The 25395-nt window shown below is 40.3% G+C and overlaps 1 protein-coding gene across 1 annotated transcript in view; it reads right to left on the bottom strand.

Moving 5' to 3' along the window:
* PHEX (phosphate regulating endopeptidase X-linked) overlaps nucleotides 1-25395 on the bottom strand; it is a 198178-nt gene that overhangs the window by 155974 nt on the left and 16809 nt on the right. The window contains exons 4-5 of the mRNA XM_068533165.1: nucleotides 4210-4296; nucleotides 1310-1536 (exon numbers count right to left, since the gene is read on the bottom strand). Coding sequence (XP_068389266.1) covers nucleotides 1310-1536; nucleotides 4210-4296 — 314 coding nt within the window. The remainder of the gene's footprint in view (nucleotides 1-1309; nucleotides 1537-4209; nucleotides 4297-25395) is intronic.

The raw sequence follows: 25395 nt of genomic DNA, 5'->3' as shown, positions 1-25395 counted from the left end.
CACCATGATTGTAGAGCATTGAAGAGCATGTCTTATCCTGAGAGCATTAGAATACATCTCAGTGTCATGTTGTTGTTCCATCACCCAGCACAGAAATACAGCTGTCTCTGTAACTAAGAATTTCCTCTTGAGGAGATGGGAATTCTTTCAGTGACTAAAGATTTTTTTATTGAGACTGCCATTGCCTAAACTAGAGAGGGACAAACTCCAGCCTGCAGGCCAGCCCGCCATACAGCCACACCCATTTACGTACATATTGCCTACAGCTGCTTTACCAGGTATAACAGCAGAGTTGAGTAGTTGAGACAGAGATAATATGGCCCACACAGCCTAAAATATTTCCTATCTGGTCCTTTACAGAAAAAAATTTGCCAGCCCCTTGGTATAAATCAAAAAATAAACTCCAGGGTATAGATTTTTAAAAGTTGACTTATATCAGGAGAGGATAATACACTCTAAAGGTTTTAAACTTCTATGATTTAAACATCAATATATCATTAATATTTTCTGGCTTAACAAAGAACAGAATTGGGGGAAAAAATCAGCGGTTCAACAAAATTTTCATTACTAAAGTAACCACAGAAGCAAAAAAAAAAAAAAAAAAAAGACTCAAAAGACAAAACAATTTGAAAAGTGCTATTTGCATTCTTGCCAAGTTCTGTGACTGATGAATCTTCTTCCACTGTTGGCAGTTTTCTGACAGTCTCCTGATTTTACCAATGTAATACTCCACCTCAGGGTATGTCCTCATGGCCCATTCCTTTATGGAAGAGATGTTTACTCTCCCAACAGAAAATGCAACCAAGCACTTAGGACAAGTTTTGCCTTATCTTTTGAAAGGAAGGACAAGAGATTCAAGACAACTTGACAATGAAATATTAGGCATGTACACAAGATGTTAGTGAAGGAAGACAATGAACTATAGCACGTGTTCGCTCCTTGGTCAGGGGAATGAGGGGGAGAGGAAGAGCAGAGTTCAGAAAGTCTTTGCTCATCTCTCCCCACCAGAATTAAGGGGCCCTACACATGCTCAGGGTAGATATTCGAGAGCCAGGTCACAGATCACTTGAAACTCACTCACCGGTTTCTTGAAAGGCTGACAAAAACAGTGTGTTCATGATTTACAATCTGCAAATCTGGGGGGGTGGGGAGGTGGGGGGTGGGCAGGGAACAGTCTAGATCCTAACGTTTAACAGAATTTTTAACCTTATCATTTCACTAAGGTGGTATGAGTCTCTTTCCTTGAGAAGGCAACCCAAAAAGGCTAACCTTGGACTAAACAAGCATGATGAAGGAGTCCTCACTATACCTTCAAGACGTGTTCGTTGGACACCTTGTCATCAGAGGACACATACAAACGAATGAACACAGAATTGCTGTACTGGCCACGAAACGTCGCAAGTGTCTGAAGAAGGCTGAACCTTCTCTCTGACCAAACCCCTTCAGGACCGATATTAGATTCGAGCACAGGCCAGCGGAAAGGTGAGTGCCGCAGGATATGTAACAATGGCTTGGCATCTGCTTTTTCGATTGCTTCTGAAAGGGAGCAAATATGAAGAGAGAGTTAGAATTGCAAACTGGATCACCAAACTAGAAAGCAAGTGTATCTTCTCAAGAGAAAATTCCAGTAAGGTCCCAACCTAACTTTTTAGGGAGAGGTGCAGTCGGCTGAGCATAACCACAGAAACAGAACTACCAATGACTCATACTTCAGTGTGACTGTCTAAACCTGATGTTCTTGCCAGGAGAGCTGACTAGGGAACCTGCCCAATATTCCCAACAATAAAAGATGGGTTCACTATACTGACCCAAGCCAATGAGCAATGTTAAGCTGAGAACACTCTGCAAAACTAAGGAACAATCCTAACTAAAGGAAACTGCTCAATAAAACTAATCACTCCCCAACAAAAATGAATTACTGCTTCAGATTCTTTCATCATCTTTTAGTGCCCTCTTCTAGCTCACCAAATAATACCCCAAAACCTAAACAAGTTAACACACTTCCCAGAGGCACTGGCTTCTTCCTGCAATAGCCTTGAGAAAGTGTACCAGGTAAAATGTCAGGTATCTTTTTTAACTCCAATCAGACCCAAGATGCTGAGAGGGGCCTAAAGTGCTCAACAAAGATGCCTGTTAGGCTGATGGAGAAGCAGAAGGAGCCTGGCCCGCCTGGGAATCTGGATTACTCTAGGCCCCAGGAGGTTCCAAAGGACATAGGTCTGGTTTGAGAAGGAGTGTTACTATGTCCTTCTCAAACCAGACCTAGCCTCCAGATTCTGGTTTCTGTACCACATGCAATATGGTTTGCCCTTCTGACCCTACCCAAGTTTCCCATGGAGTAACTGATACCTAAAGAATCCAAGCCAACCACTGAAATAAAATTTTCTTAGTTTCTCCATCAAGCTAGCAACAAAACATTAAGATGGAGGTAGTCAATCAAGAAAATATGGTACTGGCACAAAAACAGAAATATAGATCAATGGAAGAGGATAGAAAGCCCAGAGATAAACCCACGCACCTGTGGTCAACTAATCTATGACAAAGGAGGTGAGGATATACAATGGAGAAAAGACAGCCTCTTCAATAAGTGGTGCTGGGAAAACTGGACAGCTACATGTAAAAGAATGAAATTAGAACACTCCCTAACACCATACACAAAACTAAACTCAAAATGGATTAAAGACCTAAGTGTAAGACCGGACACTATAAAACTCTTAGAGGAAAACATAGGAAGAACACTCTTTGACCTAAATCACAGCAAGATCTTTTTTGACCCACCTCCTAGAATAATGGAAATAAAACCAAAAATAAACAAATGGGACCTAATGAAACTTAAAAACCTTTGCACAGCAAAGGAAACTATAAACAAGACAAAAAGACAACCCTCAGAATGGGAGAAAATATTTGCAAACAAATCAATGGACAAAGGGTTAATCTCCAAAATATATAAACAGCTCATGCAGCTCAATAGTAAAAAAAAAACAAACAACACAATCAAAAAATGGGCAGAAGACCTAAATAGACATTTCTCCAAAGAAGACATACAGATGGCCAAGAGGCACACGAAAAGCTGCTCAACATCACTAATTATTAGAGAAATACAAATCAAAACTACAATGAGGTATCACCTCACACTGGTCAGAATAGCCATCATCAGAAAATCTACAAACAACAAATGCTGGAGAGGGTGTGGAGAAGAGGGAACCCTCTTGCACTGTTGGTAGGAATGTAAATTGATACAGCCACTATGGAGAACAGTATGGAGGTTCCTTAAAAAACTGAAAACAGAATTACCATATGACCCAGCAATCCCACTACTGGGCATATACCCAGAGAAAAGCATAATTCAAAAAGACACATGCACCCCAATGTTCGTTGCAGCACTATTTACAATAGCCAGGTCATGGGAGCAACCTAAATGCCCGTCGACAGACGAACGGATAAAGAAGATGTGGTACATATATACAATGGAATATTACTCAGCCATAAAAAGGAACGAAATTGGGTCATTTGTAGAGACATGGATGGCCCTAGAGACTATCATACAGAGTGAGGTAGTTATCTATTTTATACATATATATGTCAATCCCAATCTCCCAATTCATCTCACCATCCCATATTATACTAATATGTATAAAATAGATAACTAATAAGAACCTGCTGTATTAAAAATAAAATAAAATTCCAAAAAAAAAAAGACAGGGGTAGTCAGGGACTTCCCTGGTGGTGCAGTGGTTAAGAATCCGCCTGCCAATGCAGGGGACACGGGTTCGAGCCCTGGTCCGGGAAGACCCCACATGCCGCAGAGCAACTAAGCCCATGCGCCACAACTACTGAGCCCGTGCTCTAGAGCCCGTGAGCCACAACTGCTGAAGCCTGTGTGCCTAGAGCCCGTGCTCCGCAACAAGAGAAGCCACCGCGATGAGAAGCCCGCGCACCGCAACAAAGAGTAGCCCCCGCTCACCGCAACTAGAGAAAGCCAGCGCAGCAACGAAGACCCACGCAGCCAAAATTTAATTAATTAATGAATTTTTTTTAAAAAGGCAGGGGTAGTCAAAATCCAGTCTTGGAAAATAGCTCCTTTCTTTAAGCAACACCTTTAAATATTAGTAGAATTCTTAGTAGTTCTCTTTTTCCTTAAACAATATCTTTAAGAACTCTGAAAAATAAGGGTGGTAAATTATTTTATTTATTTTCTTTATTACTCACTCTCATTCATGCAAGATGAATAAAGGATTTTGGCTTTCTGTATGGCTTCGGTGTCCCGCCTTCTACTGATTGATTTCTCCAAAAGTGCTAGGAAGGTTAAAAAAGGATTCGTTAGTATCCAGCCACAGGTGATGCTGAGTTGGAGGTCATTTGATAATCAGTCCCAGCCTCCAGAAAATTACATGTAGAGACAGACAACCCTGGAAAAGATACATCTATAAAAGATATGCAGACAGCAGAACCGATTCCAAGTTGCTTGAGGTTCAAATAAAAAATATTTTAACATCCTCCTCTCCAAGGTTCTCCTAATTCAAAGAAACCAAAAGTTCAATTTCCAACTGAGACTGGACCTTCTGCCGGGGTTAATGTTTTCTGCCACCTACACACAAAAAAACCCAGAATTCATTTTTTCAAGAACCAAAAATAACTGAATTCTATTCCTTGTTTCTGCACTGAGTAATATTCTCAACGGAGGCAATTTCATCAGGGTCGGGTTTCTTAAGATTTCTTCACAGCCCAGCCTCTCAGGGAGGTCACCTGTAAGAAATTTCCCATTAGAAGTTTTATTCAATGTTGCATAAACATGCTGTGGACACAGAAGACGTTGTTTGGACAGGAAATGGAGAAGCAAAAATGTAAAGCCTACCCAAACTGCCTGAAAACTTGCCCATTTACACATTCAAAGTCCTAGCCATTTAAAATGAGGCCATGTATATAAAATGGTTGCCAGCAATGGACACAAGCCCACCTGGAAAATGATTTTCTGTTTATAAAATCACTGATGCTACTGTTTGAAGGTAGAAAATGACAGCTGTCACTATTTCATTAAATAAGGAACTAGGAAAGCCAAGACTCAACAAAAACTACCCTCCCCACAAAATAACACCTTGGATGTACCTGAGAATATCAATTTACCAACATGAAGCCAAGACTAAGAATTTCCACACAGCACCATGGCACTGCCTACATCGAGCTATGTCAAACTGCAGTTGTCAAGGCATTTGGTATTTATTTCTGAAACAACCTACCAGCCTCCCAATGATGGTACAACAGATGCTCCTACAGTACTTTGAATAGCTTCAAGATACAATGTACAGTGCTAATCAAATTAATAAATAATTACATAGTCCCTAAAGCAGAATCTACTTCTAAACGAGCAGTTCTACATTTCAAAAAAAAAGGAACCCAGAGCTTCTGTCCAATTTTCTATAAGCATCTGTACACCAAACAAGTACATATAACTAAGATAAACTAAATAAGTTGAGCTCGATGTGGGCATTTTCAATTAGTTCAACTTGTTTCTTTCTTGTGTATTATCACAGCAATAAAAGTGGGATAACTAGCCCCAAGGATAAAAGAAGATTTCTTTTTTTAATAAACAGAAATCTCTAAAATCATACCCACATATATTTCCATTCAAATCAGATAATGTGCCTTTCCACCATATTGCTTCCACAGTCATTGGATTGCTGGGGAGACACATTTGAAAGTAAGTAATCCAAATTTCATTTGGGGATGCAATGTTATTGTGATGCTATAAACACTCCACAGGCTGCAAACATGAACATCCTGGGGAACAAAAATAAGCCATGGAACAAAAGAACTCAAAATACTAAATATGTACCTGAGTGTGTACCCAAGGTGCTCTGTGTATCACGAGAAGGGGAAAAAAGGACATGTATATGCTAAGTAGGGCAATCCCCAAACCCTAACGGTGCACAAATATCAATAATTTTTATGTGTCAAAATTCTGGCTTCTGTACCAGAATTTGGCTTTTGAAACAAATTCAGCTAACACAGGTTCCTTATCATACCCTTTCCCTTCTCCTCTCCTTCTCTTGAAACCCAAGCAGGCAGGAGAACGTTGATATGCAGACAGTGTTGTGACAATCAGTTGGCTGCATCCATTTTATGTATCTCTGTATTTCAATTCGTGGTAAGAAGTATAAAGTCTAACCTGGAGAGTCACTAATGAGCAGAAAACAAAGCCTATCAAAGGCAATTACTCAGGTTATTACAATGTCCCTAAAGCACTGAGAAGGGCTCATGGGTCACCCATATAAGTGTATTCCCATGATAATCTGTATTGTTTCTTGGAAGATTTCTCAGTCTCCTCTCAGCCCCATCCAGGTGTTCCTAACCATGTTACAACAGAAAAGGAAAACTCCAGGGTTTTTCTTCTCACTATGCTCAAATAAAACTGGTTTTGCCCCCCAAAAAGGCAAAATAATACACAGAGTCAAGGGGGTGAGCTTTCAATCACAAAGATGTGGGTTCCAGTTGCAGCTTGCTGCTACTTTCTAGCTGGAACTTAAGCAAGTTACTTACTCTCCCTAAGCCCCAGTTTCTTCATTTGCAAATCTGGACAAATAATAGCACCTACCTTCCAGGGTTGTGGTGAGGATCAAATATTTTAATGCACAGAAAGTCCCTATCTCAATGCCGCAATACATGGTAAGTGATCAATCAATGGTGGCTTAAACAGGCTTCCAGGCTGAGTTAGCTCTACACGAAATTGTAATCAAGCTTGTTTCTAGTGCTTTCTCCATAAATGTTTTTTCCTCCTCCCTTCTCAGGATATTGGTAGCCAAAGGCCTTCTGCTAACCCAAGACATTGGCACTCCTTGTGTAGGACTCTTACACAAACTGGACCTGCCCTAACAACCAAGCAAAAGCCCATGCTCTCAACATTTCCTCTGCTTCCATAGTAGAGGCAATGCTCCAACAAGAGATAACGTCTGAAAATACTTTGCCACATTCCTCATCCTAGACCACAAGGCCTTTTCTTTATGTACACTTTCTCAATGAAATTATAACATACCTACAGAAAAGTGCACCGATCATAATTTGAAGGATTTTCACAGAGTAAAACCACATAACCACCCACATAACCAACATAACCAACATTATGACCAGAACCCCTGGAGCCCCTTGTGCTCCCTTCCAGTCACTATCTCCAATCAAGACAACCAACATCCGCTTTTGTGAAGTGCTTACTCAACTCTATTTCCCACATTTCTATTGGTAATCTACCTTTTTTCTTATTAATTTATGGAAGTTCTTTATATATTCTACACACAAACCATTTGTTGAATATTTGTATTGCAAAGTCTTCTTCCATTCCCCAGACTTCACTTTCTTAATGGTATCACGTAATGAACTGAAATTATTTTAATGTAGTCTAATGTGACACTTTTTCCATCTTTGGTAAGCATATTTTGTGTGCTATTTAAGAAATCTTTGCCTACCCTGAGGTCATGAAGATAGTGTCTAATGTTCTCCTCTAGAATCTTTACTGTTTCACATTTGGATCTACAGTCCACATAGAAATTGGTTTTGCCCATGCCTTTGTAACACAGGCTTGGCCTCACAGGGGACGAATCATGTGAGAATTTTAATAAAGAAGGTATTTTTGGTCATTGGGCCTCAAATATTATCACAAAAAAATACTTTTAGTGCATAAAATCGGCATTAACAATGGCTATTCTCCATTAGATTAAGTGCTCTCTGGGTCAGGGACTGAGTCACATCCATCTTTGAACACCCAGGGCTTAGCGCTTGGCATGGTTGGTATTCAATGTTTGCCGGGTTGAATTTCTGTCAAGGATAAGTCTGAGAGAGCTTTTCGCCCAAATGAAATGTGAGAAACTGGACTTATTTTGTTATTTCTTTTTATAATCAGCAATGTCCTGATTATACTAACATCCATAATCTCCTTTTCTCACATTGCAGTCCGCATTATCATACAATGAGATCCAAGATTTCATCTGTTTTTGTGAATACCGGTTTTTAAGCTACCTAAGTCTCGTTTCACCAGTGGTCTCGGGTTGACCATCCACTTCCACTTCCCTGCTCTTCTATGGCGGGGGGGAGGGAGGGGATACTTACTGGCATTCAACCTCCTTTAACCGCAGAAGCCAGACAGGACTATCAATTCTACTCACTCAGTCCACGTTCTCCTGCTCAGACAGGGCCTTTACTGAGAGCTCTGGAATAAGAAGAGGGAATTCCAAACAAAGAAAAACGATACTCCTAAGGACGTGGCAGTCCCCTGGTAAGTCAAGAGCTCACGACAGTCACACACAGCTCAGGCCAGTCATCTGGAGTTTCTGCAATATTTAGGACTTTCCCAACTAATACTGTTTTCAAAAACTCCACACGCACAAAGTTTTAGGCCTGTGCGCAAACACCTACCAAGAACCTCGGTGTTAAGGTGACGCCATTTAAACAAGATGGCTCCCAGAGCATAAGGATTATTTCAAAACACGCTCCTTTGTGTTCTTCCTCCGGACCCTGTAATCCTTTTATGTGACTATTCTAAAGGGGATCCTCTGGCTACTTGCTAAGAGCTCGCTGGAGCTGTTTGCCTGATTTGCTTAATATTTAGAAACAGCAACTGCATTCTAAAGCCTTCAGTCAAATGTCATCAAGGTGAATTCTCAATTTCATGTAGATTATGCCAGCATTTCCCTTAGAAATCAGTGGGAGTGTCCTCTTAATTCTAGCGAGAGAAAAAACATGAAAAATCAAAACTTTGGAAAACCAAATCTACATTTTAAGGGAAGGTGTGCCCTTCCACACCTACATAAGAAACAGAATGTTCTCTAGACACATATTTTTTTAAACCTATCATATAATGGCCTGGTTTCTCCTTTGGTGGTACACGAAAACCACCTTTGGCTGGTCCATGGTTGAATGTCGCCTCTAATCTTACTATTTTTAGTCTCCGTTGATTTTCCAGGCTACAGACGTCAATCTGGTTTCCAGCCTCCTCAGTTTATTTACCGTACTGAAAAACTTCATTTTTCTAACTCACACTTCATGGGTATTAAGTTCTAATGCAGTTAGATGTGGAGACTCTAAATCAGCTTGCAAAGCTCATTGTTATTCTCATTAAAAAATAAAATTCAAGTTAACGAAGTCATGGTCTGTGGATCCCATAACCCTCATGTTTCCACACGAATTGTGTGACACTCGACTTTGCAGTTCCTCAGCCCCATAGCCGGTCAAGCATGGGATTAACTGAGTCTGTTTGACATACTGAAAAGACAATAAGAGCTGATACTTCTCATTCTTCTGGAAAACTCCCACCCAAACATAGGTAGAGAAGCTGTCAGAATGCTTTTCTCTGTTCATTTTTTATGATCATCTCGTAAGTGGTAATTGTTGGTTGGCATTAGCTTAAGAAAAAGGGGCAGAGATTATTTTAGGGGCATTAAAAACCTCTAACTCATCAATCTAAATCACGGGTTACCAAATAACATAAAAATATTCCCCTTTTAACACAAAAGACCTCTTTGTCCATAATGAAATCAATTTTATACAACTGCCAGACACTACAAAAGTCTCACAGAAGCTAACTCTTTTATTATGTGCACTTATAAGTGAATTTTTAAGGATTACACTTACCAGGGTCACACTTCAAAATAATTTAAATTTTAACATCACTCTTTGATAGCATAGCATTACAATGAATCTGCCAATATAATATTTTAACTCATAAAAATAGCTTTCCTATTTAGATAATTTGAATCTTAGCAGATAATTCAATGTAAGGTCTGTGCTGAACTTAGAGTCATTAAAATTCATCTTCAGTTTTTTTTTTCCTATAGTACATATCTTAATTACATTTTTCCTGCCTATTTCTACCATCTTAACATTACAAGAAAAGGCCATGTATGGTTACATACCCCCCGCAGTGGTCCTTCCTGAGCAGCCCTGAGACATCCAAGGACCCTGGTGACAGCATTCATTTATTAAGCACCTGCTCTGTGCCAGGTATATTGTACATGACCTCAATTAATCCCCCACCAACCCTAAGCAGCACGTATCATTAACCCTAGTCTACAGGCAAGAACTGTCATAACTTGTCCAAGGAAACTCAGCTGGTAAAAGTTAGAGCTTGGATTTGGACCCAGGTCCCTGACTCCTGCTCATCTGACCGTCAGGTACCCAGTAAAACTCTGCAAGTCACTTTCCTATGTGAGAACAAGTCCCCCAGGTGGCTAAACCAGAGGCAGTCCTCATGGACTTTCTTGACAGAGCTCTCCATCATAACTGGAAGAAATGCCTTCTCTGGTTATATCAAGACTGGTTTTTGCAGTGGTGGAGTGACCCTGTGCTGAGCCATCTACCCCCTTTGCCCTGTAACCAGATTTGTGACCAGTGACGCACACTCCTGATGCTCCTAGTCATAGGTAGGAGGCCTGGTGAGGTTAGATCAAAACAAAATTAGCTGGTCCCTAAAGCTTGACTTCACACTATGTCCTAGTCTAAACCAGTGGTTTCCAAACTTGAGCATGCATCAGTATCATCAGAGGGGCTTGTTTTCGCTTTTGTTTGAATTGAGGTATAGTTGATTTACAATGTTCTGTTAGTTTCTGGTGTACAGCAAAGTGATTCAGTTATTCACATATATATTCTCTTTCATATTCTTTTCCATTATGGCTTATTACAGGATATTGAATATAGTTCCCTGTACTATACAGTTGGACCTAGTTGTTTATCTATTTTATATATGGTAGTTTGTTTCTGCTAATCCTAAACTAATTTATCCCTGCCCCCCCCCCACCCCTTTCCCCTTTGGTAACCGTAAGTTTGTTTTCTAGGTCTGTGAGTCTGTTTCTGTTTCATAAATAAGTTCATTTGTGTCATATTTTAGATTCCACACGTAAGTGATATTATATGGTATTTCTCTTTCTCTTTCTGACTTACTTCACTTGGTATAACCTTTAGGTCCATCCATGTTGCTGTAAATGGCATTATTTCATCCTTTTTTATGGCTGAGTAGTATTCCATTGTGTATATATACCACATCTTCTTTATTCATTCATCTGTCAATGGACATTTGTTTCCATGTCTTGGCTATTGTAAACAGTGCTAAGAACGTTGGGTGCATGTACCTTTTTCAAGTTAGAGTTTTCTCCAGATATAGGCCCAGGAGTGGGATTGCTGGATCATATGGCAACTCTTTTTTAGTTTTTGAAGGAGTCTCCACACCGTTTTCCATAGTGCCTGCACCAATTTACATTCCCATCAACAGTGTAGGAGGGTTCCCTTTCCTCCACACCCACTCCAGCATTTGTTATTTGTAGGCTTTTCAATGATGGCTAATCTGACTGGTGTGAGGTGGTACCTCATTATAGTTTTGACTTGCATTTCTCTAATAATTAGTGATGTTGAGCATCTTTTCATCTGCCTGTTGGCCATGTGTATGTCTTCTTTGGAGAAATGTCTATTTAGGTCTTCTGCCCATTTTTTTGATTGGGTTTTTTTTTGTTATTGAGTTGTATGAGCTGTTTGTATATTTTGGAAATTAAGCCCTTGTCGGTCACATCATTTGCAAATATTTTCGCCCAGCAGGTTGTCTTTTTGTTTTTGGTTTCCTTTGCTGTGCAAAAGCTTATAAGTTTGATTAGGTCCCATTTGTTTACTCCTGTTTTTACCTCTATTGCCTTGGGAGACTGACCTAAGAAACACTGGTACGTTTATGTCAGAGAATGTTCTGCCTATATTCTCTTCTAGAAGTTCTATGGTGTCATGTCTTATATTTAAGTCTTTAAGCCATTTTGAATTTATTTTTGTGTATGGTGAGAGGGTGTTCTAACTTCACCTTTCCAGCTTTCCCAACACCACTTGCTGAAAAGACTGTCTTTTCTCCATTGTTTATTCTTGTCTCCTTTGTCAAAGATTGACTGTAGATGTGTGGGTTTATTTCTGGGCTCTCTATCCTGTTTCATTGATCCATATGTCTGTTTTTGTGCCAATACCACGCTGTTTTAATTACCATAGCTTTGTAGTATTGTTTGAAGTCCGGAAGGGTTATGCCTCCAGCTTTGTTCTTTTTCCTCAGGATTGCTTTGGCAAATCTGGGTCTTTTAAGGTTCCATATACATTTTAGGATTATTTGTTCTAGTTCTGTGAAAAACGTCATGGGTAATTTGATAGGGATCACATTAAGTGTGTAGATTGCTTTGAGTAGTGTGGCCATTTTAATAATATTAATTATTCCAACCCAAGAGCATGGGATAGCTTTCCATTTCTTTGAATCATCTTTAATTTCCTTTATCAATGCTTTATAGTCCGCAGCATAAGTATTCCACCTCCTTGGTCAGGTTTATTCCTAAGTATTTTTTTATGTGATTTTAAAAGGGATTTTTTTTTTTTAACTTTCCCTTTCTGATATTTCAATGTTAGTGTAAAGAAATGTAACAGAAATGTAACAAATGTCAATCTTGTATCCTTCTACAAGATTGCTGAATTCATTTATCAGTTCCAGTAGTTTTGGTGTGGAGTCTTTAGGGTTTTCTATATATAATATGTCATCTGCATATGTTGACAATTTTACCTCTTCGCTTCCAATTTGGATACTTTTTATTCCTTTTTCTTCTATGATTGCTGTGGCTAGGACTTCCAATACTATGTTGAATAGAAGTGGTGAGAGTGGGCATACTCGGTTGAATAGAAGTGGTAAGAGTGGGCATTCTTGTCTTGTTCCAGATTTTAGCGAGAAGGCTTTCAGCTTTTCACCATGGAGTATTATGTTGGCTGTGGGTTTGTCAGAGGGGCTTGTTAAAACACAGAGTGTTGGGTCCTTCTGCCAGAGTGTCTGATTCAATAGCTCTGGGGTGGGGGCCAGGAGTTTGCATTTCAAACAAATTCCCAGGTAACGCTGATACTGCAGGTGGAGAAACGTACTTTGAGAACCACTACTTTCAACCAACAGCACTCACCAGCCCTCCTTCCCCCACAGCTTTACTAAGGTATAGTTGACAGTTATCAGCAGTCCTTCTTGATGCCTGTGACCCCAGGACATCACCAGCCCAGATTTCCTCCTCTCCCATTCCCCACCTGACCCAATGTCAGATCAGAAGCTTTACCCTTTCTTTGCTGGTTTCCTCACTCTGTAGCTCCATTTTAATTCAACGTCAACATTCTTCAAGGAGAACGTTACTTTGTTTTGTCCTGGAAACACTCTCCTTGCATTGGCCCATTTAGGTCTTAGTCCTCAGTTCTGAAAAACCCGGCTTTGAAAAGTTCCTTTCTTAAAGATGAAATGCAATATGTGTTTGAGGTGAGAGTCGATTCACTGGTTTAAGAAAAAAACAATCAGCACTATGCCAGAAAGACTTCCAAATGAGAAAAACAACACAGGATAGCTATTTTCAACTCCTGCTTATACCACACCCTACGGAGAGGAAGAGTGGGATAAATATTGCATCCCTGAAATCCTAAAAAATCTGAGCTCCAGACTTCATGATTCCTCTCTCATCTATGACAGCGGCATCAAAACACTGTAAACATAGGTTTAAAAAGCCACTTCCCAACTAACCCCTGTTTTCACTCCCACCTTCCATGAGGAGGTGAGAGCAGCAGAGGTTCTATTCTTGGCTATTCAAACCACAGTGTGTGGTCAAGGGCAGCTGCCCCTCTAAAACTGGGTTTCTGACAGTGAGGGGTTCAGAGCTGGGCTCTCTTTTCTTCCTCTGTCCAGAATCCTCTCTTGCAAAAAAAAAAAAAAGGAAGCAGTAGCATCCTTGGCACAAGCAGAGGACCCAAAAGGGCAAGAGGGCTGGTGGGACAAAAGTTAACTTCCGCACCCACTGGCTGTGGCTGCAGCTCCCCTAGCTGATTCTTCCAGGTGTCTGGGAGTGTTTCAAAAAAAAGGGGGGCTACAGAGAAGACACAATGACCCTTCATGCTGAAAGGAGAAGAAAGGAGAGAAAAGGATACCCAATAATGCTTGAGGTTTTCTGTAACAAGGAAGACAAACTCTACCTTCATCTGGATCCCAAGCTAGAAAACAGAACAGCATGCTGGGGCCTTCAGAACTGATCTCCATACATCAACTTCCTCCTCCGAGCCATGCAGCCAGCGCGCTCTGGCAAAATGCATCGCTCATCGGCACCCCCTGACATGACATTTACAAATGGCTTCCCACTGCCCGAGGACAGAAGCTAAAATCTTTAAACAGCCTACAAGGCCTATGTGCTCTGGTCCCTCCTCTCTCTTCGGTTTTGTCTCGTGTCCCCATTCCCTTCCAACTCTGAGCTCCAGTCACACTGGGCTTCTTGGGTTTCCTCAAAGGCACCAGCTGGACAGAGCCTCTGCTCATGCAGCTCTTTCCGCCTGGGTTAAATTTGGAGACATTTGAAATGCTAGACCCATAATCTGTGGGGGACAAATTATATGGCTGGATTGGTTTGGGCAACTCACATAATTTTCCTGACCTTCGCTTCCTCAGATGTAGGGCAAAGACAGAAATAAAGAATGATGGCAACATCACAGAATTAGAATGAGGAACCATAGAGAAAACAAATGATTTGCTAAAGGAATAAAATTAGTAACAAGAAACGCTTGGGCCTTGGGGAAGTGAATTTATGAATTCAGAATAGACAGCAGGTAGGAGAAGCAGTTCAATTTGGAACTCAATCTAAAAGGTCACTACAGGAAGTCTGGTTAGCGACACAGGCAAACTTGTGAGTGTACTAGCACATATTTGTGAGTGTGTGTTTCTCTCTCATAAATATAAGCTCCCATACCTATCTTAACTGTTGTTGAAAATAAAATTCCCCTCTCATTTTATAAATTAAAAGGTCCATGCATGTTTTAAAAAGTATCTCTCACTGTGCAAATATCAACACCGATAAGGCTTTCCAAACAAACATATCTTGTTTGTGACAAGTTATTATCCAACCAGCCTATAATTAATTTTCCTGTTATGGGTAGTGCCTTTTTACATGGAATGTTCTCTTGACACTTTAAAGCAAATAGTCCGTCATTACTAATTCATTAAGTATTCACACAGATGCTATTAATCACAATGAACTAATGTGGTATTAATGGGTAGGTTATTAATCTGCAATTACGTGCAGATTTCCTAATAAATTCAAGTTGCCCAAGTTTTTTGAGGAGAAAGGCAAGGGAAAACCGAATGAACAAATCTCTCAGAAAACAAATTAAGGGGAAGAAATACCTCTCCCTGTACCATAAGAGAGGACATATAAAATTCCTGTTTTCTTTTCATCCTAAGAAATCTTCGTTCTTACCCAATACAATGACATTTGCATTATACAGGTTTTCAACAAAATAATAATATAAATGAAGGAAAAACAAACCACCCACGCACCCTGGAGAGGTGCTGCATTTCTTTAATGCCCCACCATGTCCTTAGATGCAGCAAAGCCTGGCTGCTCAACATGTGGTCCCTGGAACAGCAGTGTGGGCCTCACCTAAGAACTTGCCAGAAATGCAGACTCCCATGTCCCTTCTCAGACCTACTGAAACAGAATCTGCACTTTAACAAGATTCCCAGGTGATCCATGTACACATTCAAGGTTGAGAAGAATGGTATCAAAGTACAGCTTTGTACTTTGTACTCCAGCTGCAAAGTGGAGTAGAAGGAAGTGGGGGAGTTCGGATTATACACCATTGCACGTTAAAGCCTCGGGGTGCTGAGGAGGGAACAGCAGGCAAATCTCATTGAAATTGTTCAAAAGTACATAAACAAGGTGGATGTGACAAGCAGCTGGGGAATGTGGATTACTAGGAATACAATTTACATACCATGTTTCATGAAATCTAAGAAGCACGTTTTTTTTTTTACATCTTAACATCTCTGAAATTGGAATTCATCTTAAAACTGTCAGCCAGGCACAGTCACAATGTAGATGCCATTGCCTGCCCATGTGTGACCTTGATCTAGCAGTTCTTATTGTCAGCACTTCAAATGAGTTGGTTGCCTGGCTAGGAAATTATCGCTTAACTCATCTTCAGAAAGATTTCACTACAGTTTGGCTATGAAATTAAAACTTACTGTATATCCAAAAAGGCAGTCTTGGAGGAAAATGCCTGAGATGACTGGGAACACATTTTAAAGAAATGCTGAATCACTGCCGTGACTGATGGAAAGAGGACAGTGTTTTGTGAGAAGACAAAAGTACTGATGGTTTGAAATCAAAACTACTGTGAGGAAGTTTTAGGAATACCTTAACCCATCTCTTCCGCTTGCGTTTTCCTTTTTAATTAATGCAAAAGACTAACATGTGATAAAAATTAATGTCTAAGTGTAAAAAACTTTCAATGAACATAAAATAAAAATCCCAAGTGCTAAGAAACCACTGTGTAATAGCTTAGTCTTACTTAGCATACATCAAATAGTGGTGCACCTTGCAGTTGACAGTCTTTTTGATTCAATGAAATATGGTATTAATTTAGCTGAGGTTATGAAAGACAGCAGTGTTTGTGTGTTCTCCTGCTTAATTTTAAGTCAAATAAATATAGCCAACAAAACTGCATGTCACTATAGCATCACCACCACAGAAGACCCAGTATTTTTCCTCCTGGGAAATAATAAATGTGTCCAGAATATTCAAGCTGTGTTTCAATTTAAATAAAAGAAGGCAAGAGAAAAATTATTCCAAATGACTGCAAAAGCATTTTAAGGACAACTGAACCTCCGGTGAGATGAGACATTTTAGTTCCTGAATGCTGGGTCTCACATCCAGGTCTCAGGGGCAAGAATACCAGTCTCGCTGAGCGGGGAGGCAGGCGTGAGACCTCTGGCAAGGGCAGCTTCGTGGGCGTCCTGCCACAGCGTGGGCTGTGCAGCCTTCAGACCTCAGCCGGAGCCACAACTGCCTCCTTTCCTCACCCAGCACTTCCCACACGGTCTCCACTAGACATGTTTCATTCTGGCAACGACCTGCAGCTTTCAAACCCCAAGTTCCTCTTCTCCACAGCTCAGAGATTCCAGACTGACACGAACACCTTTGACCTCAATTAAAATAACTCAATTTTTATGTCTTAATTTATTCGCACTGTTGTGTATCCAGAGCAGTGCGTAGTCAAGGGGGGGAAAAAGAAATCTCTTTCCTTACATTATTCCAGGACTTGGTCAAAATGTTGGGAAATGTAAATTGAGAGAAGTTAATAAATTAGGGCATTGCCCAACAGTCTTTAATGTGCACTAGCAAAGCATACTGCCGGAGTGGTTGTTTTGAATGGTTCTCGTTTCAGAAAACGCACAGAACCTTCTCCAGTAGACAGTGGCTACAGTTCTCTATTTGGTTAGTTAGACTGGACATCACACTTGAGTAGGTTCTCAAACTTGGCCGCACATTAGAACCACCTGCAGGGGAAGGGTGGTTAAAAAACCGGAAGCCAGGCTGTACCACCCCAGACCAATTACACCAAAACCTCTGAGGATGGGACCCAGGCATCTGTGTCTTTCAAGCTCCCCTGTGATTTCAGTGTGCAGCTGGGGTTGAGAAGCACTGGTCTAGAACTGCCCTGTCCAATTCAGAAACGGGTAGTCGCAAGGGGCTGTTGAGCACCTGAAATATGACTGGTCCACAAGGACACATGTTGCAAGTGTAAGATGCGTACTGGATTTCAAGGACTTAGTAGGCAAGAAAAAATGTAAAATGTCTCACAAATAAGTTTTTTTATATTGATTCCATGAAGTGACAATATTTTGGATATGCTGGGTTAGATAAAATACATAATTTCACCTGTTTCCTTTTTACTTTAATGTAGTTATTAGAAAAGGTAAAATTACATGTGAGTTGCATTTGTGACTCATTACATTTCTTTTGGACATCACTGCTCTGGAAGATGACTTCATAGGTCACTAGCTGTGTGAATATGAATGAATTACTTAACCTCTCCAAGCTGCAATTTTCACAACTGTAAAATGGGATAATACCACCTTCCTAGTTTTCAGGGGTTTTACCAGGTGCTAAGGGTCAAAATAATCTGAATTCTAATCCTAGCTCCATCGCCTATTAGCCGTGTGATCTTGGGCTGGTTATTGATTGTATTGCTCGGCTACTTCTATTTCCTCATTCCCAAAATGTAGATAAACCTTCCATCTTACAGGCTTGTTGGGAGTTCAGTTTAGAGAGTTCAACAAATGGTAACAAGGGTATTATTAAATAAGGTCACCTCTATTAAGTGCCTAGACTGTTAGGGCCTGCTCTGTGTGATGTACTCTTACGAATTTTGCGGGGGGGGGGGGGGGGGGATCTGTCAAAGGCTCACTTCACAGTAATGAGTAGAAATACCCCCATTATTAGTAAATCAGGGGAGAAATGGGGATTTTTTCCACATTGTAAAGATGCTCAACCCATCCACACCTTCAAGTTGCAGTTGAAAAGTTCTCAGAATTGAGGATGAGGGCACAGCTGAAATCATCTCATCAGGCAGTTTGGAAATGCGAGAATGAAATTTTCAACTCCGTTTGGCCATGCATTTGTGTGCCACCAACTTTTTAATTTTTCTGGTGCCTGAGTTTTGCCACTGACCAACTAGGAGTATAGTAAAGGTAAGCGACTGTCCCATTTCTCTAAGACACAGGTTTCAAGGCCCAGGAAATCTGAGTCACCTGCTTCTGCTGTGAAATCTGGATGACCCTTGGAAGTTCCTGCAAAAATCCCGTATTCTCAGCTCCGTTACTATCCCGGCTTCTGGCAACCAAAAGCAGGAACACGTGGGGCCGTGTAGGAGCTTCAGGAATTGCTACCACAAAGCTCACGTGGGTACGCCTCCGAACTGTTACCACCAAAGCCAGCTAGGATTTTTCTTCCCTTCCCAGTCATCCTCTTTCAGGAAGTGGCTTTTCAAAAATATGCAACTCTTTTGAACAACTACAAAGTAAAATACATTACACACACCAACCATGCAAAATAGGGCCTGGGTGTGGGCAGGTTGAGAAGTGTCACTGTAGGTATATATATGTCTTTCTCAGGATGCAAATATCCTGTGTCATTAGTCATGCCAAAAAACTTATATTTAGTCAAAAGATCCCAAATTTAGTTGACAATCTTCTAAAGTAAAATGTTTCTATCTTCCTACAACATTCAAGCTAACTAGCAGGAAACTTTTCATAATGTATTGCAATATTTATACTACAAACATGCCCCCTCATCTGTTTTTCCACTCTTTTTTTTTTTCAGTCTAGAGTCCCATGCATAGCATTTCCAGGCTGTCGCTCCACCTTTCAGAAACCTCAGCTTCCTTGCCCCAAGTCAAAAATCTCACAAATGGATTCTGACATCCTTCATCCGCCCATCTCACTCTTGTCATCTCTCACCAACAGCCCTGCTCATTCCTTCCTTCCAACAGAGCCAAGTTATACTGATTCGCTCTTCTCCTTGGAACCTCACTCCAGCACCTCCAGATTCACAGCCCCCCTCCACCCGCTGCCATTCCAAGTTCAAACAAGAGTCCCTGTCTTCAAGATCAGACAACAAGCGAGCTCCTTCATACACCACATAATATGTACTTATGAATGAAGACACTGCTTTGTATATTACTACTTTCCATCATTTGCACTGTTTATAAATATTTTTAACTACACTATGACAAAGGCTGTATCATCTCTAGTTGGGCACTGACCTTTAACTCTCTGCTTTCATAATAGGTATGTGGTAATAGATAATAATTTCATCTATAAATATATTTGTTCTGTGGCATAGGTAATCCCATAAAGCTTGCACTTAATCAGTTCAAGGCTTGGCACTGGCACAAATCTCCAAACACCTATCTCCGGTTTCATCTAATATCATTATAAACACCTATTAACTGTTGGTAATGTGCTCATTACCCAGGGATTCTAGACAGTGGACTGTTCAAATATTTGGGTATGAGTGGACCAGTGGGTCCATGTAATAGCTGTCTCCACTCAAAACACCTGAATTAGGATGCATTGAAAGGCTGAAGTGAAATAAAACTATACCTCTCGAGGCGTGCCCCAGCAATCTTTACATAGGCAGGGGTTCTTAATCTTTTTTGTGCCATACATCTATGGGCTGTTCTCAACCTATGGGCTATTCTCAAAGTATTATCTATAAGAACATAAGATAAGAAACATAGGTTTACAATGGAAACCGGTTATTTCAAAACACAGTTAACAAAACAGATGTTTTGCTGTTTGACATCATGATATATGCACTACTTCATTAACTCATTAAATAAGATCTAGCATCGAGTCTAGCCACTACTATGATTTTGAAGTGGTGATGTATGTACATAATATTTCAAGATACCTGCAACATCTGTATTAAGATTTTAAAAAATGATGATTCCCATTGGTAACAAAGTCACAGCTAATAATACCAGAGTTTCTAGCCTACAGTCAGAATTAAAGAAAATGCTAAAGTTCCATCAAAGGTTAGTGAAAATAAAGATGCATTTTTTTTTTTTCCTATTCAAGTCCCTGAATTCTATCGACAGCTCTCTTGAGGGGACATGGGTCTAAGTTAAAGATCCCCTAGGGATGAGGAAAAGAAAAAAGAGAGACGGGAAATTGGTATAAACAACAAGAACAACAACAACAAAAAATAGTGGTATCTAAAGAAGATCTAGAGCAGCCTAAGATGACACTTCTTATTTTCACCAATTCCCCTTTCCTCTTCTCTCTTTCCCTACAGGAGAGATTTAAAACTCACATACACCAATGAGTGTTTTGTCTGACAAGTTAGATTAGCAAGACCTTCCAGGGTTTCAGGTCATGACTAATATCCGGCAATAAAAGTTGGGAATACACAAATATCCTAACCTATTGTTTTCACCCCTAGGTTTGCTTCTTTCAGGACCAGCTGCCTCGTTTACAGGAATGATGAGACTTTTGGGAAAAACGAGATCACAATATTTTACTTTAATAATACTGTTAAATTTTCTTATCTATTAAAGTTCTACTTTTTATTTGATTAGGAAACTAGCATTTCTTAAGCGTCTACTATGGGCCAAGTGCTTTTAAAATGTTCATTTAATCCTCATGAAATTAGCAGTAATAACAGATGTCACTTATCAAACCCTGTTAGAAGACTTTCGATGCATCTCACTGAATTAATCCAACAGTGTTGCCAGATAAGAAACTGAGACTCAGAAGGAAGTGGTTTGCCTATGGTCATATAGCCAATAAATGGCAGAGTCACAGTTTCTTTTCAGAGCCCAAACTTGACCGCCATCCTGTGAGTTCTTATTTTCCTCGTTGTAACTTACACAAGATCACACCGCCAGGGAGTCTCGGAGGCCCAAGAAGGGCTCTAGCCTGCTGCACTGTCCACTCCCCTGTCCTGCCTTCCTGAAACCTAGAACACAAATGAAGAACTGACAATACCCTTCCTCTCCTGTCAGGGGCAAGCTCTGGTTGCAACTCACGACTCTTCTGGGACAGCATGCAGGGCCCCAGGCTCAGAAGGGGGGAGAAAGAGGAGAAGACAAAGCCACCCCACCCCAGCCAGCCAGCCAGCCATGCCCACCCTGCATCCAGCCACATACAGAGGGCACGATCCTTTTCTTCAGTAAGTATTTTCTGAGCAACAACTATATGCCAGGCACTATGCTGGGTGCTGGGTTACAGTGAAGCCCAAAATGGACAAGATTCTGGCTCTCAGAAAATTTACCACGGGGGGAGAGGGGGAAGGGAGGGGAGCAAGCATAATGAGAAAAATAAGTAAGCAAGTATACAAATGAGATAATTTCAGATGGTTTTAAGTACCACAGAGGACACTAATAGGGTAACAGGATAGAGGGGGACTGGAGATGGGAGTAGAGATTTTTTTTTTTTTTTTTTGGGGGGGGAGTAGAGAACTATTTTTAATAAAGGTGTTCTCAGGCTTCCCTGGTGGCGCAGTAGTTAATAATCCGCCTCCCAATGCAGGGGACACGGGTTCGAGCCCTGGTCCGGGAAGATTCCACATGCCACGGAGCAACTGAGCCCGTGCTCCACAACTACTGAGTCTGTGCTCTAGAGCCCACGCACCACAACTACTGAAGCCCGCGCACCTAGAGCCTGTGCTCCACAACAACAGAAGCCACCCCAATGAGAAGCCCGCGCCCTGCAACGAAGAGTAGCCCCCACTCGCCGCAACTAGAGAAAGCCCGCGCACAGCAACAAAGACCCAACACAGCCAAAAATAAATAAATAAAAATAAATAAATAATTTTTTAAATTATTAAATAAAGGTGTTCGCTGATCCTTCTCTATCAGTGAAATAAATTTGAATTTATTCACAGATAGCTCACCTTTCTAATGGCCTATTCAGGCCTCTAGAGCAGCATTGTCTGATAGAAATATTATCTGAGCCAAATACATAATTGTTAATTTCCTTGTAGCTATATTTGAATAAGTAAAATAAAACAGGTGAGATTATGTTTAATAATATATTTTATTTAACCCAATGTACCTTAAAAATATCATTTCCATATGTAATTGATGAAATAAATCATCAATTTATTAGTGAGATATTGTACGTTTTCTAAATGAAGTCTCTGAAATTTGGTGTGTATTTTACACTTACAGCACATCTCAATTCCAGCTAGCCATATTTCAAGTGCTCGAAAGCCACATGTGGCTAGTGGCTACGGTATTGAACAGTGTAGCTCTAGAGTCTTTTATTTATTTATTTTTGGCTGCACCTCGTGGCTTGTGGGATCTTAGTTCCCAGACCAGGGATCGAACCCAGTGCCAAGTCCTGACCACTGGACCACCAGGGAATTCCCTCTAGAGTCTTGATTACAGTACCTATTGAAATATTTTGTGATGTGCAGATTTTTAATTTCCACATGGTAGTCTTGGGAGCCTCATTAACTTCTGCATCCTCCTATGCCTAACACAATACCTCTTGCTGGATGTGAATGAGGAAGTCTAAATTCTGATTGCTATTGGCAACAATCTTATGACCAAGCAGACTTAGAAAGCATGAGACAGTGGACGTCAGAGTAGAGACGAAGAAAGAAATGTGATCTTTAATGGGATGGTTCAGCTGCTAGATCAACCCTTACCTGAAGTCCACATGATTACTAGATATTTTGGTTACACGAGCCAACAAATCTTCTTTATTGTTTGGGTCAGTCTGAGTTGATGTTTCTGTTACTTGTGACTAAAAGCAATTGGTGCCAGGAAAAATGTAAAAGCTCAGAAAATAGTCCTGTGTTCACAGACTAATACAATCAAAATGCTGTGTATTTCAATCTATTTGAAGTGAGCACATTTCCCCCAAATTAAAGAGCATACAACTCAGAATGAATGTAATGAAAAGATCTGGTTCTTATCACGTGTACCCAACTTATGTCTAGTATTAACCACTACAAAAGTTTTAAAAGCTACATTAAAGCCACAGGGGAAAAGATCGGATCATAAAATAAAAAGATTGGAACAGGTAGGAGTCAAAAAGTAAGACAAGGACATGCACTGGGGGTAGAAATGGATACACAAGAAGAAAATCTAAAATGCTGACTGTCGGAACTACCAGAACACAAGCTTTTACACATGGTGGCCATTCTCATGGCCTCTTTACTTCCTTAAGCTATTTAGAAAGAGGTCTTGTCCTAAAGCTAAATGCACATTTTTCACAGAGCCTTCAGGAAGAAATCCATTTCCGTATTTGAAGTGAATGTCTCCTAACAGGAAATTACTAAACTTTTTAAAATGTGACTTCTTTCCCCTTCCTCACATTTCACGCACCCACACTCCCATCCTACCCATGCTCAAATGGGGTACTGCAATTAGGAAAAATGGGAACAACAACAACAAAACTTTTCAGGTAAAATCATTTCATTTCACATTCTAAAAGTCTGCGATCCAGGCCCAAATCTTTACACAGCACCCCTCTATGCACACAGGACCGATAACGATGTATGTATAAACTGGCAATTTGTTGCGTCCTGTATGGCCACGTGAAAAAGAGCCAGCATGGTCAGAAAAACAGGAATCTGCTCTGAGTGGGCGCACTCAGTCTATATAGCAGATTCAGTGAGACTTACAGGGGCTGAGTTTTCACCAGGAATAAGAAGCACACCACAGTGGCTGGCTGCTCCTTAGCACTTCCTCACCACATCCCTGTTTTGTTTTTTCTAGTCTGACATCATTTGTTTCAAAGAGCTTAATGATGTCAAGGCTCAATCTGGTACATCATTATACCATGTTCACTGTATGAGGAAAATGACACAATTCACTATGTCTTCAACGATCTGAACTTTCTAATTATCAAATGACTTTACAGGAGCTGAACTGAAGTTTTCAGCTTTTTAATATCTGTAAAAGATGATTTAGCTAGGATCACTAATAGGAAAAACAAGATTATAGGGGGGTTATTTAATTATGAGAATCATTTAAATCTCAGCCAGCAGGTATTTACAAATAAATAACCAATCTATGAATCACGATCATCTTTCTCTGCCCATTAATGCACAGACCCTACTTCATCTTACTGTTCTGCTGGTGCTGTCTGTGCTTAAACATAATAATATACTGCGTTTCTTTATAAACTATTGGCAAAGATCGCTATTCCATAATAGAGATGAGCTGGCCCTACCCTGAGTCATCTGTCTTCTGTTTGACACAAGTGTTCTATCTCACTCATTGCCTCATGTTTCATAAGTGCTCATTTGCAAAATTTTCGTCTGTTCGTTCATAAGCAGTGCATGCTGTGTCATCTTCATGGTCACATGAAAACAAATTTGGGAGGTTTTGTAGGAGGGAAATTTTAAGACATTCAAACACATGACTACATTCAGCCTTTTTTAAAAAAACAAATCCTAATTCTTGGAGAGAACAAGAAATAATTTTATTTGCCAAGTAGAAATCTGAGTCTTATATGCCATTTAAAGAAAAAATTCATGAAGCCAGGTTGCTGACTTCAATAGAGGGCAATTTTTCATCAGCCAGGTCTGTCAAATCCATTTTATTTCACAAATTGGACAGCCGTTTCTGTGTGTTCTCTATCAGCCATAAGAAAATGGTATTCTTCTGATTGGTCGTATTGCGTTTTATTTTTGGATGTTCTCTCTTTTTTATCAAGGGTGAGGAAAAATATCTAGACTGTATTCAACACTTTTGAAAGCACATGATATTTACAGAGGATAAGACCAGAATAAAATGTAAGGCATCTGACAGACACTACTTCATGAGCCTTAGAACTATCTTTGAGACAAAATGGAGGAGCAAAGGACAAATATTAATTGAGGGCCTGCTATACATGCCAGGAACTAGACTGGGTAATTTATATAGGTCATGTCCTTTAGTCCTCACAAATCCTATGAAATGGGTATTCTTATCTCCATTTGAAAGATAAAAAAGCTGAGCTAGGTAAGCTAAGTAATTGACCAAAAGTGACACAGAGGAGAAATGAAAGGGAACCAGGATTCAAATCCAACTCTGTGGCATCAAAACTCAGGCTGA

This window comes from Eschrichtius robustus, chromosome X, assembly GCF_028021215.1.
Source record: "Eschrichtius robustus isolate mEscRob2 chromosome X, mEscRob2.pri, whole genome shotgun sequence".
NCBI classification, from domain to species: domain Eukaryota; kingdom Metazoa; phylum Chordata; class Mammalia; order Artiodactyla; family Eschrichtiidae; genus Eschrichtius; species Eschrichtius robustus.
Note: the sequence above shows the minus strand (reverse complement) of the source record. Positions and strands in the feature narration are given on the sequence as shown.